The 13,398-nt window shown below is 46.0% G+C and overlaps 1 protein-coding gene across 1 annotated transcript in view; it reads left to right on the top strand.

Moving 5' to 3' along the window:
• LOC137906567 (protein kinase C beta type) overlaps window positions 1-9,305 on the top strand; it is an 11,257-nt gene extending 1,952 nt beyond the window's left edge. The window contains exons 3-17 of the mRNA XM_068750854.1: window positions 3,760-3,842; window positions 4,143-4,254; window positions 5,400-5,528; window positions 5,910-6,066; window positions 6,248-6,382; window positions 6,494-6,590; window positions 6,711-6,854; window positions 6,925-7,098; window positions 7,160-7,251; window positions 7,402-7,464; window positions 7,549-7,687; window positions 7,771-7,851; window positions 7,943-8,050; window positions 8,599-8,739; window positions 9,153-9,305. Of these exons, the coding sequence (XP_068606955.1) occupies window positions 3,760-3,842; window positions 4,143-4,254; window positions 5,400-5,528; window positions 5,910-6,066; window positions 6,248-6,382; window positions 6,494-6,590; window positions 6,711-6,854; window positions 6,925-7,098; window positions 7,160-7,251; window positions 7,402-7,464; window positions 7,549-7,687; window positions 7,771-7,851; window positions 7,943-8,050; window positions 8,599-8,739; window positions 9,153-9,305 (1,808 nt within the window). The remainder of the gene's footprint in view (window positions 1-3,759; window positions 3,843-4,142; window positions 4,255-5,399; window positions 5,529-5,909; window positions 6,067-6,247; window positions 6,383-6,493; window positions 6,591-6,710; window positions 6,855-6,924; window positions 7,099-7,159; window positions 7,252-7,401; window positions 7,465-7,548; window positions 7,688-7,770; window positions 7,852-7,942; window positions 8,051-8,598; window positions 8,740-9,152) is intronic.
• The last annotated feature ends 4,093 nt before the right edge of the window (window positions 9,306-13,398 follow it).

Raw genomic sequence — 13,398 nt, 5'->3', positions numbered from 1 at the left:
TGCTTTTGTTTTGGGTGTGTTTAAATACCTGCTCTGCAAGTAAAAGGTTTTATCCCCACCTTCACCTTTTCTTTGATTGGTGTTTGTTTATGTGTTCACCTGTGTGTGTTTATGTACAACCGGACAGCAATAGGAAGTTGCTCTCATGTCGTTTCCTGTCAGAGTGACCCAGATGATCAGATTTTGGACTAAAATCGATTTCCCAGGATGGGAAGCACCGAGCCGACCCACCAAAATGTTCTTCTGCACCAAAGGCCTCTTCGTTTTCCCTGGAGTGGTGCAAATGTTTCCCGTCGAGTGTTGAGCTTTAAAAGCTTTATTGAAAAGTAAGAATCCACCGTTGTGGAATGATTCGTCCGGGATGAACAAATAAACGCCGACCAGCATGAAGAACTAGAATCTGGTCCGTGCTCGGTTAGCTTGTGCGTGAATGCACGTGGATGTAAAGGTCCGTTGTGCTGAAGGGGGCTTTACTTAATGCTAGCTCGCCGCTAATATCAGATGTCAGACTGCTATCAACCAAACAAAGGGAGCAGATTAAGTCGTCTCTGTTCGATCAGCCCTGAAACTGATCTGCTCTCTGATTACATCCAACCCGAGGGCCGAGCAAGTGTTTACTGAGCAGCGGTCACAATGGCGTCCACCCAGGCGGGGCAGGTACCGTAAACTCTCAGCGCATCCTAAACGGGTTTTAGTTCTGCCTTTCTCACGTTCACTATCTGGACTGAAAGCCCTTTGGAGTCGGCGCAGAACGCTCGGCTCCGAGTCGGGAAGCATGGGATGAACATGGAGGAGAGGAACCATCAACCCTTCTTCTTTCCATCTTCAGGTGCACAAACGTTCCGACGTTCCTGCCGATTTGAAACTGTTGGCCCGCTGTCATCCTGGTTGTTCGTCACGTGAGGGGGGGGGGGGGGGTCGGCTCTGATTTCTCATTGTTGTCAAAACGGGGCAGGTGTAGACTCGACCGTAGGGCTCAGCCTGGTTGCTAGGCAACAGAGCTAAGACCTCTTTGGCAGGTCAGTAAGCCTGGCTTTTGTAGCGTGTTCTCGTGTGTGTGTGTGTGTGTGCGTGCGCCTAGGTGTGCGTGTGTTTGAGAGACATTTTAGGAGCAAAAAGTGTGACTCCATCGTTCACGGGTTTTCTGTTTGCTCCAGTTTTCTGTCTTTCTTTCTGACACACTTGAAACACAAATGAATTCTCCACCCCCTCACGCTGCCTCAAACCCAGCTGTGCCCCCATCACTTCCTGCCCACACACACACACACACACACACACACACTATTTGCATGGTGCGTTGCTGCAGATGGACAGTTGTGTTTTACCCCGTGTGCCATCTTCAAACCGAATGACGGCGGTCTCCGTGCTGTCAGCTCGGGACCGACCCGAAGCTGCACCGATAAAAACCAAAACGATTGTATTTGCAGGTCGTCTAGGCACCCGTTGAAATGCCTGACCTTCTGTCCTGCACAAATAAACAGGCACACCTCAACAAATATCAACACTCGGCTGCTTAACTGCTAGGAGGACAGGAAAAGCACAGCCGGTCGCCACGGCGCCTCATGAAAATGTAACGAGAATGTGAATAATTAAGATTAAACCAGAGCGTAATGTCACCCTGTGTGTGTGTGTGTGTGTGTGTGTGTGTGTGTGTGTGTGCGCGCGTGTTGTAATCTGAAGTGGCTGGTGTCTAAATGATACAAAAAGTTTAAAGTTAAACTGACTGATTATCTGAAAATAGGTATTTTATAATTTTACTATACTGTAGTCCCAACATCCAAAGAGAAACATTTTTCTACGATAGGAAAACATTTAAACCAGATGAATATAAAATAGCAAATATTTTGGATTTTTTAAATATTTATATAACAGAAGCAAACACTTTCCCGATGAGGGCAAATGCAATTATTTTCTATATAAAGCAATCTAAAATTGACTGTTTCAGCTTTGGGAAATTTCGATGCACATTTTGCATTATGAACTGAAATTTTAATACGTCTTGACATGGTTCATAATGAAAACAATCATCGTGGTCTCTGTTTGCAAAGTAGCTCTCTAAATAGATTTTACAAAGCGCTACTCACGGCAGGAAATCATTCAGATCAATACAAGAGGCAAGAGTAAAATCAATTTAAAGAAATGACAACAAAATCTCCAAAGGGAAGCAAACACAAGAAAGAAGGAATCCTCTCACAAAAGAAGAGATTTAAACGAGGTCGCTGTTTCTTTTGACCTGATTTCCTCAGGCACATTTTTCCATTGCTTCGGGGCTTTGAAAGCGAACGCTCCATCATCTCTGGCTTTTAGCCGTTCCTCAGGAATGGATGAAAGTCTACGATTACAGGCAGCAAAATAGCTTGCATGGAATTAACAGTCAAAAGAAAGTCAGAAGTCAGAGGTAAGATCTTATAATCAATTCTGAAACGGACTTGCGAGACAATGGAAGGCGGCTAAAATGGGGCACAGTATGGCCGGTTCCAAATCCTGATCTGTTAGAAAATGCTATGACTTCTAATTATTGACCTCAGATAGGTAGATCAGTCGTCAATACAACAATGCATGGGAATACCATTAAAAAAAAAAAAAATGTCCAAGAAGAACACAGCCTAAAAAATAAAATAGCAATTGGCCCGAATCTGACCCCTGATGGACACCATTAATAGAGACACTGACCTTCCTTTCAGACAGGTGTCTATCTAACCAACCGTCTCCTATCCGATCCTACCCTAACCCATCCCATCCCCTGTTCTATCGAATCCCATCCCACCACATCTTCTTCTATACTGTCCCATTCCATCTTCTCCCATCTTTGATCTGATGCCAGTCTATCTGATCTTTTCCTATCCTATCGATCCTAACCCGTTGCCATTCTCTCTCATCCTCTCTCCTTCTCTCCCATCTCAATGACGTATGATTAAAAACCCTTTTCATATCAATGTCACAATCAAAGGGAACTCGAGGAGAAGCGGGAGCTCATCAGCTGATGAACACGTTTCGTTTTAAGCCCTGGGGTTACGCTGATGTGCTGAGAGTTTCTCTGCAAATGATTGGAGTTGAGTAATAATTCCTTCAGAGCCTGATTGTTCACTCGGAGATCGCAGAAGGAACTTTCACATCCACCGTTAAAACAAGATCCTAAGAGCTAAAGACGAAAATATTTCCATCAATCCGGCCTGATGCCGCAAATCTAAATCAAATTTAATATCCAACGCTTGTTTTTTTAGGCCAACTTCAAAAAGTCAAACCACCAGGTGCCGTTTTGGTGCCGACTCTGCGGGACGTTTCCTGTTGCAGCTTTAATGTTCATGTGATTATGAGACGTCCCACTATGGGGGCTTTAAATATAAACCCATTTAAACTGAAGCCACAAGACATCAAATGAGCTGAAAGGCCACTGGAGGATTACAAAGTACAACAAATACACAGTATATCTGTGCTGTTACGAACGAGTGTGTCACAAAGTTTGAATATTATTCATAAAGGGATTATAGGGACAAACACGATGCATATATTGCAGTATTTTATTTATTATTTAAGATACATTTTAGTATTTGAACATCTTAATTTGCTTTAAAATGAACAGATGCACTTGTCTAGTCCTCATCCTGTGTCCCGCCGTCTCCACGGCGCTGGGATTTGTGAGGATGAGCAGCCTGTTGAGCGACGACTGAAGCCACATCATCATCATCATCATCATCACCGTACCGCCGTCTTTATAACGCTGACCTGACCTTTGCTTCCGTGCGTCTCTCTTTGCAGTGTGCTGTTTTGTGGTCCACAAGCGCTGCCATGAGTTTGTCACCTTCTCCTGTCCGGGGGCCGACAAGGGACCTGCATCGGATGTAAGCAGCGGTGGGGGGTCGTTTTCCTGAATGTTGCATGAACTGGATTCCGTGGGTTTATCGCCCTGCATCAGCGGCCAGTGTCCCGAGAGAAGCCGTCCAAGATGCAATGAAAAGAATTCAAGAGTGAAGAATTAGACATTTTATTTTACTGATTTTTCACTGTATACTATTTATAGAATGTAAGTAAGTAAACGCTCTGTCTGGGGCAGATGGAGCGCTAGAGGTGAAGTGGGACGTGTTAAAAGCACTGCCGAGGATGGAGCTGTCCTAAAAGCGTCTCCTTTCTCCTCCCTGCAGGATCCTCGTAGTAAACACAGGTTTAAAGTCCACACGTACTCCAGCCCGACCTTCTGCGACCATTGTGGCTCCCTGCTCTACGGCCTGATGCACCAGGGCATGAAATGCGACCGTACGTACACAAATGAAAGCTTTTAAACACTTTGTCTTCTCCAGTCGCGTTACTTGGACCGTTGCCTGTTTGGTTTGTGCCGATTTGAATTTATAGGAAACTCGAATCAAAAATCTCGAGTCCTATTTCTAGAGCAACTTCACAGTTTGACTCATCTCACTGTTCTCGGTGTCCTTTGTAGCCACTGCACGACTCTGAACTGATAAATATCATCTTAATGACACTATTTGTGCGTTTTTATATTCATGCTGGTGTGACATGCTTATTGCTCGTCATTTGCCTCACAACACAAACCTAGCAGGAACAGGAAGTGAGCTTTACTATTTACCAAGCTGGCCAGTTCCTCATTCTATGTGTGTGCAGCACACAATGTTCCACATTTAAATGCAATCTCTAGATATAAGCAGAAAGAAATATAAAAGCAGAGGATTTCTGTTGTTGTTGTTGTTTCCCTTGGAAGTATTCGAGTATCTAACAGAGCGTTACGATGGCGTTCTGAGGTTATTTATGACCCCCCCCCCCCCCCCCCCCCCACATCGACAACCTTCATTTGACCGCAAGCACAGAGTTTAATTTCCTAAAAACATCTTAAATTATGTACAGATGATGTCGTAAATTCAGACGTGTGCTGTATTTGTTCTGTGAATACTCGTCAGGCTGTCGTTGATCAGCGATAAGGATTGTTCAATTGTGATGTCAGACAGGAGTTGAAAAACAAGTAAGACCCCCCCCCCCATCTGTAAAGCACTGACATTTGCTAAATGCATGACTCAAAAGATATGATCATGGAGGTGAGAAGGAATTCCTCCACCTCTGGAGGCCAAAGGTTCTGCATCGGAACGATGGCGACATCTAGTGGAGGTCCTGTGGCCATACGTTACATTTAGTTTGGTCTGTGTGGAGTTAATCCCTGCAGATGTTAAATTATCGATAAAAGCATCACGTTCTGCAGCTTTGTGCTTTTACTAATAATTCTGTGGACTCCGTCCCATATATTGCTGATGCGGTGATGAAGGACTGTGATGTTTGAGGTGTTGCACTATGGGAAATGTAGGATCCAACATTTCAGTCTGGTTGAATGTGGTTTGATGAACTGAGTGATTCTGGATCACTTTTTTAATAGTTTTTTATGTTCTCGTCTTCAGACTGTATGATGAACATCCATAAGCGGTGTGTTGCTAATGTTCCGAGTCTGTGCGGGACGGATCACACTGAGAGGCGAGGACGCATCCAGATCTCGGCCCAGATCACTGACGACACCCTCACCGTCACCAGTGAGTGCCCTCTTCTTCTGTCTGCCTCTTCTTCCTCGCTCGCACACTGAGCTACTCTCAGCGCTCTATCAGCATATGACTAAAACTGGAAAGTCCATTAGACGATCAATGATCCAACGATCGATGCACATCGCCTACGGGACATGCATCCACGTGTTCTTGCTGTCCGTTTGAACTCGGCTGTGTTTGTGGAACAGCTAAACTCCTTGTTTGGTGTTGTTTCAGGCCGGAGTCTGACTCGCTAGCGTTTGCGGTTTCCTTTGCTCTTCTTTGGAAAAGGGAAAAGTCTAGACTTGAACATTAAAGGGTCTCAAATGTGTGTGATGAGGTTGTGTTTTCTTCTCCTGACATCTTTTATTAACCGAGTTGTCGACCCCTCAGTCAAAGAGGCCAAGAACCTGGTGCCCATGGACCCCAACGGCCTGTCGGACCCCTACGTCAAACTCAAGCTGATTCCAGATCCAAAGAGCGAAAGCAAACAGAAGACAAAGACCATCAAATGTTGCCTCAACCCATCCTGGAATGAGACCTTCACCTTGTGAGACATTTTGTTTTCATTCATGTACCAAATCTCTCATGAGAAGCAAACGTGGCTTCAGGTTTTGTTTGGTTCCATTTCCATTTTCTTCCCAATTTTTTTCCTGTAACTTTTAGATAGAGAGAAATTAATTTACCCTTGCATTACGAACATCTCCCTTTTACTTCCTCCGATGTCCCAGTGGCCTAAAGGAAAGTGACAAGGACCGCCGGCTGTCGGTGGAGGCGTGGGACTGGGATTTGACCAGCAGGAATGACTTCATGGGATCCCTGTCCTTTGGGATCTCAGAGCTACAGAAGCAAGGAGTAGATGGATGGTAAGATGCCAAAGCAAGGAGAGGAGATGGTGGATAATTGGAAACCGTTCAGACAGAAATAACAGTGATGTGTTATATCTGGCATTGCTCTGTTTTCCTTCTGGGCTTTAGGTTTAAGATGCTGTCCCAGGAGGAAGGGGAGTACTTCAATGTCCCCGTGCAGCCTGAAGGAGAGGACGGCAACGAGGAGCTGCGACAAAAATTTGAAGTGCGTGCCACAAAATGACATCAGACTTAATTTGCAGTGTCCTTGTTTCTTCTTTTTTCAGGCTCATTAATTCTTCCCTCGTTAATCGTGTCCGTTTCATTTTGTCCCGTCTCGCTCTAGAGGGCGAGGGTGGGTCCGGGAAAGCCCACCGACTCTTCCTCTTCCTCCTCGGTTTGCAAGTACGACAGCAACGGCAACCAGGATCGGGTCAAGCTCACCGACTTCAACTTTGTCATGGTTTTGGGCAAAGGCAGCTTCGGCAAGGTGAAGCCTGAGGAGAAATGTCTGGACAGCATTGGAATCAACCTGAAGCTAAATTTAATTCCTCTCTCAGGTGATGCTGGCTGAGAGGAAGGGCACCGAGGAGCTGTACGCCATCAAGATCCTGAAGAAGGACGTGGTGATCCAGGACGACGACGTGGAGTGTACCATGGTGGAGAAGAGAGTCCTCGCCCTGGCGGGGAAACCGCCGTTCCTCACTCAGCTGCACTCCTGTTTCCAAACCATGGTAGCGTAAAAAGCACCGACCCCCCCCTCTGCTTCCTTTACTCCTCATCTCTGTCTCCTAGGACCGATTGTACTTCGTCATGGAGTATATAAACGGAGGAGACCTCATGTACCAGATCCAGCAGGTCGGCAAGTTCAAGGAGCCTCATGCTGTGTAAGCGCCGTCGCACGCAGGGATGAGATGAACACTCAATACCGCCGCTCGGCAGCGAGCCGCTAACACGACGGCCATCCTGCAAACGGCGGCTTCGCTTTGACGCGTTGCATTTAATGAAGCACCGGCTCTGTGTTGTCCGTGTCGTAGGTTCTACGCCGCCGAGATCGCCATCGGGCTCTTCTTCCTCCACTCCAAAGGCATCGTGTACCGGTGAGTCGCTCCCGTCCGGATGCGAACCTTGCAACACGTTGCGACATGCGTGTGTGTGTGAGCGACGCCCGCGTGTGTCTGCAGGGATCTGAAGCTCGACAACGTCATGCTGGACTCCGAAGGTCACATAAAGATCGCCGACTTTGGCATGTGCAAAGAAAACATGAATGACGGAATAACCACAAAGACTTTTTGCGGAACGCCCGATTACATCGCTCCAGAGGTGCGTCACTGCGCCGCGAGGCGGACGACTGCTGATTCCTTTATTTCAGTTCTTAAGACGCGCGCCGCCGTTCTGTCTCGTAGATCATAGCATATCAGCCTTATGGGAAGTCCGTGGACTGGTGGGCCTTCGGCGTGCTGCTCTATGAAATGCTCGCCGGACAGGTGGGTACGCGTTCGCTGCAGGGGGGGGGGGGGGGGGGGCTTCTTTAAGAGCAGGCGATTGTGACGACAAGGCGTTTTTCTGCCCATCCAGCCACCTTTTGACGGGGAGGATGAAGACGAGCTGTTCCAGTCTATCATGGAGCATCACGTCTCTTACCCTAAATCCATGTCCAAAGAAGCTGTTGCTATCTGCAAGGGGGTGAGCGCGCCCTGCATGGGACGCACAAACACTTTCAGCTTTCCCCTAAAAGCAAAGCTACACTTTTGTAGTTTGTTTAAAATCCCACAGCGTAAAATGACATCAGAGATAAAAGGTTCAAGGTTCAAGGTTACTGCATTTGTACCCGAAGGTAGATTTGTTTTGCTGTGAGATAAAGCCAGCAAACATACATCTAAAATGTATACAAACCGTTAAAAGTGCTCAAATAATATTTCATCAGCGCCCGTAAAGGAGCAGTCACATGATAGCGTTTCTGATTGTTTCCAGTCAGACAGTTCTTATCGCCGGAGTTATTTTGGTCGCCTGTTCTTTCCGTTAATGGATGCAGTCGTAAAAGTCCTCGTGTATTCCAGGCATGGACATTTGTTAAAGGACGTCCTCTGCTTTCTCAGCGGGACAAAGATGTCCTAAAATACCTTGAGAGCTGGAGTCTAGGATAATACTCACTCTAAATGATAACTTATAATAATTAATGTATGCCCCCACCCCCTCCCTCCCCACTGCCACCTTGATGTTTGTGCTCTTAGCTCATGACCAAGCATCCAGGTAAGCGTCTGGGCTGCGGTCCGGAGGGGGAGCGAGACATCAAGGAGCACGCCTTCTTCCGCTACATAGACTGGGAAAAGCTGGAGAATAAAGAGATCCAGCCGCCCTTCAAGCCTAAAGCTGTGAGTATAGAACGCACAAACATTCCTCAACAAAACTTTATTTAATTAACTTGGAATTCAGGCGCAGGAAGTCAAACCTTTCAGGTAAGTCGTAGAGACGTTCAGGAGGCTCACCCCCCCCCCCCCCCTCCCCTCCCAAGCCCAACCATAACCTGCCATTGCTCACGATGCTCACAAATGATTTGTGAGCGTCGTGACCAATGATGAAGCTGAAACGTCACTGGCTCACACACGAACCAATGGAAATCCACAGCTTCGGCTGTGAGGGATTTGATTGGTTGATCCCATGTTTTATTTCTCTTTTTTCTCCCTGTCGTTTGTTGTTGTCTTTTTTTCTTCACATCCCTCATTCAACTCACTCCATCCTCCATCTCTCTCCCCCTCTCTCTCTCCTCCTCTCCTCTCCACGGCAGTGTGGGCGCGAAGCGGAGAACTTTGATCGCTTTTTCACGCGCCACCCCCCAGAGCTGACCCCCCCAGATCAGGAGCTTATAGCCAACCTGGACCAAGAAGAATTTCAAGGCTTCTCATTTGTTAATCCTGAATACTTTCACACAGCTCAATGATCACGCCACATATCGCTGGGTCCCGCCAGTGGCAGCGTGACAAAGCCGCCCCCCCCCCAACAACCCGGAGTCATGTGAAAACACTAGAATCAGCGTGATTTCATATCCAGGCTGCATTCGGCAGGATGAGATGTTAAAGGAATCGCTCAACGTCAGTTTGGGAAATACGTTTATTTGCATCTTTAAGTGTTAAATGAGAAGAATTAAATTAATCAAACGTTAAACAAAGACGACAAAAGCAAAACAGCAAACACTTTTTTATTTGCTTTCTTTCCAGTAGCTGTATTTTTAGGAGACCGTCCCTAACGGTTCTCCGGCGGGGGGGGGGGGGGGTTTACTTCAGCTAATTGCTTTCTGGCACCTAATTTACTTGCGAGAGAGCGGTATCAATCCTCTCATCTAACTGTTGGATGGTGCATTCTCTCAAAATGCCAAAATAAATAAATAGATATATTTCTCTAACGTTCAGATGCTAACAGACAGAAAGGTTCCTAAATGCTAACAATCTGGAGAGGTCCTCCGATCTCCGTGTGTCTAGTTGGCAGTAGGAGACTCGTCTTGTTTCCGGCAGTGACGCCGTTTTCCGTTTCCGTTTGTTTTAGCGCGTCACGTTTCACTGCTGGCTGTATTTCTATCTTTAGTGCTGATGAATTCTTCCCGGCTGCTCACGGCAGCAGCTTCGTGTTAGCGTCTGACCTCAGGGCCGACCTCGGCCGGCTCCGTCTCTTGCGTCGCCCTCCCTGTAATTGCATATCGACTATAACGACCTTTCGGTAACATTGAGTGTACTATGATCGCATATTGGTAATATTCATACGGTGTAAGTGAAAACCGATCATTCGCTTCGCTGTGATTGTTTGAGTAATAATCAGTTTCCGAATGTTGAATTTACTTTTGCGTGTAGGACCAAATACTTTTACGTTTTCTGTTCAGCCAGTATTATAGTGAGAATAGAGATCTTTACTTCCCTGCGATTCTTGACTGAATTCATCAGCATTCTCCGCGTTACACTGCGTTTTCTTTTCTTTTTTTTTTAAACAACAGAGGGCATCGCTTCTTAGCTTAGCAACAACCATTTTTTAGAGGATTGTACACATGGAGCCCTGACAGGTCTCGTGAAGCTGATAGGCCGTCGTCTTACAAAAAAATAGGAAGTCCAAAAGTGCCAAATAGGACTGCGACTCATGATGTGAAGAGATTCCGTCTTGGATAACTGTGATGAAGGGCAGCCACCCCAGTGCCATTTTTTTTTGCAATACATGCATAATGGTTAGAATATGCATTATAGCTTAACAATACTGCACCCTTGGAAAGTCCTTTTCATGCGTAAAACGACATCGTGTTTCATCGTGAGGCAGGCTGTGTTACCCTTTTGTAGCTGTGTAAATAGTCGCAGGTCAGTAACGTGTCAAATCCTTGGTTTTGGAGCGCGGATCAAAAAACGGGGAGACGACACCACGGTGACATCCCTGATTCTGTTTCTGTTACGCAAAGACGCTCGCTGATAATAAAAAAAAAAAGCGAAGCGAGCGCTTTTTGTGATGAGGGAGACGGTGAATTAAATAGAGACGTGAATGAGAAAAGAAATGATCAAATTCTGCATCTGAGAGATGTTTGGATAAATTGTTGTGGATGCGAGCGGCGCTTCTGTGGATTGTGTAATTGTCCTGTATGACTGGAAACTGATAATATACTCACTGGTGCCTACCAGACTCCCTGTGTCCGCCTTGTTACTGTTCCTACACTCAAAACGGAATCACTTAAAATCAACAGGCAGGCTTTGAGTATTCCTAAATTCATTTGTCAGCATTATAACTATGTTTCTCTATTACTCATCCGTGAACAGACGATGATTCCTGACCTTCCGCTACTCAACTTTCCTCACGATAACTTGATTTTAATTCCAAAAAGCCTTTATTCACAATTATTTTTCGAGACAATGTCATCGGCAACAGCAGAAACAGGCAAACAACACTTCACGGCATTTTCACACTGGCTTATTGCACAAAAATAAGCTGACCTGGTGGTGAGTTCGAGGACCGGCGGGTGGAAAGTTTCCAGCCGTTCCTCTTTTCAGCTGGAAGCCCTGTGATGAGACTAAATGAGGAGGTAGGAAAATAAATGCGTTGTGTGTGCGTGGGTGTGTCTGTGCCCGTCTCGCCTGGGGCTCACTGCTTCCGTGTGTGAAATTCTCTTTCCGGTTGTTGGTTTGGTCTGTAGCTGGTCTGTTTTTATGGATCTGTCTGCTCTGTACTTGAACCCCCCCCCCTCTCTGCTTTTGGGTCTTGGATCTTTCTGCATCTGTGCTGTTGAAATGTTGGTCGGGTCTTTTTCATCCTTTGACTGTCTTGAGTTTGTCGGCAGGGTGTGTTTGTTTTCTGTTGACTTACTCTACGCAGTTTGTCTTTGCTGAGTATGGACTCCTTGGGGTTCAACCCTTTACAGACTATCAGAGGTGTGGACTCGACATTTATACGACAAAATAAAAGAAAACACACCCACAAATTTAGCACATTTTTGATTCTGTCAAATAGACGCAGGCTCAGATTGCCTCCTGTAATCTGCCCTCTTGGCAAGGGATCAGTTAAAGCACTAAAGGGCCTCTCTTTCTTAATTTCACTTTACCGTAACTCAATTGGGGAAGGCAGAAATGTCTTGAATGAAATGCATCATCGATGGAGCACTTTTTATAACTCTTTCCATGTTACCTGATTCTACTCTTTAATAAAGAATAAAGGTGTTGAGGTTCCAGAATCTGTGGCTGATCACTCGTTTAGGACCCTGAACACAACGTTTCTGACTAGACGGCTCTGACTTCAGTCTTCGCTGCTCTTGACTTGTGATCTTTGTCCCATACTGAAGATGTCTTTCCGTGTGCTGAAACGATTCATCCTCCTCGCCATCCTCCTCTTCCTCCCACCTTTGTGCTTGTATCCCTGTTGTCTTTCTGGATTGCCTTTTTTTTTTTATATGACGCTGCGTTTATTCTCTTAGGGTATTTTTCTAACGCGCCCGTCTCTCACCTCCTTCCCCCTCAGAAATCTCGCCGCGACGTCGGCAACTTTGACAAGGAGTTCACGAAGATGGTGGTGGAGCTGACGCCCACGGACAAGCTCTTCATCATGAACCTGGACCAGAATGAGTTTCAAGGCTTCTCCTACACCAACCCTGAATTCATCATACAAGTCTGAAGTCTGAAGTCGACCGGACCGGACTTTCCTCCGGCCCGGTTCTATGCATGAAAGGCTCATCTGGCATCTCATCGCACCTTTAGACTCAAACCGCCGACGCTAAAGCCACAACCCGCCATTTAAAGCCGACAACAATCACAAACCGCAGCTACAAACACAGAATCAGACGCAGACTGCAAGATGGCTTTAGCTGCTGGTTTGGTCCCAGTGGGACTGAGTTTCACCAGTACCGGGCTGGTTTCCAGTAATCTCCGGCTGGCCGCCTGGTGAAACAGCAAAGTGCATCGTGAATGTGTAACTGTGTGTGTGCTCGTTTACTCGGGTTGTATTCTGTTCGACCTCCAGAGGTTGCATCATGAACATTCCATGATCGATATATTTGTATTTGTGTGTGTGTGTGTGTGTACGCTCTCACACACACACACACACGTGTGCGCCTGTTCAGGTTGTGTTTTTGAAGGTTCGGAATGAAAAATCATCCTGATTTATAGCTTTGTGTCAAAGTCCTTCCAGACTTAGTCTTAAGCACGTCTCGTCTTCCAAATCGATGCAAAAACAAAGAACAAAAAAAAGTCCAATCCCTCGGTGGCTGTTCGGCAGTGATGTTAAAAGCTGTTGGTCTTTCTCTTTCTTGCAGTGAGTCAGTGCTCTGTAGGCCTAAACAGTCTTTGTGGTCCATCTCCTCTAAGCATGCCATATTTGTTGGTGCAATAACTCCTTAAGATTTACTTTTTGATGCCACGGAGGAAAAATAAAACAAAAAACCTCGGTACATCAAGTTTTTCAATGCAAAAGTGATTTTTTAATATTTTTTTATCTTAACTTCCGTACACCGGTCAGGTTTTGTTGTTTCCACTCCGGATGCTGTGTTGCTAATGGTTTCAATATACGCCTCGCTAACT

This window comes from Brachionichthys hirsutus, chromosome 17 (genome assembly GCF_040956055.1).
Source record: "Brachionichthys hirsutus isolate HB-005 chromosome 17, CSIRO-AGI_Bhir_v1, whole genome shotgun sequence".
NCBI lineage: Eukaryota > Metazoa > Chordata > Actinopteri > Lophiiformes > Brachionichthyidae > Brachionichthys > Brachionichthys hirsutus.
Note: the sequence above shows the minus strand (reverse complement) of the source record. Positions and strands in the feature narration are given on the sequence as shown.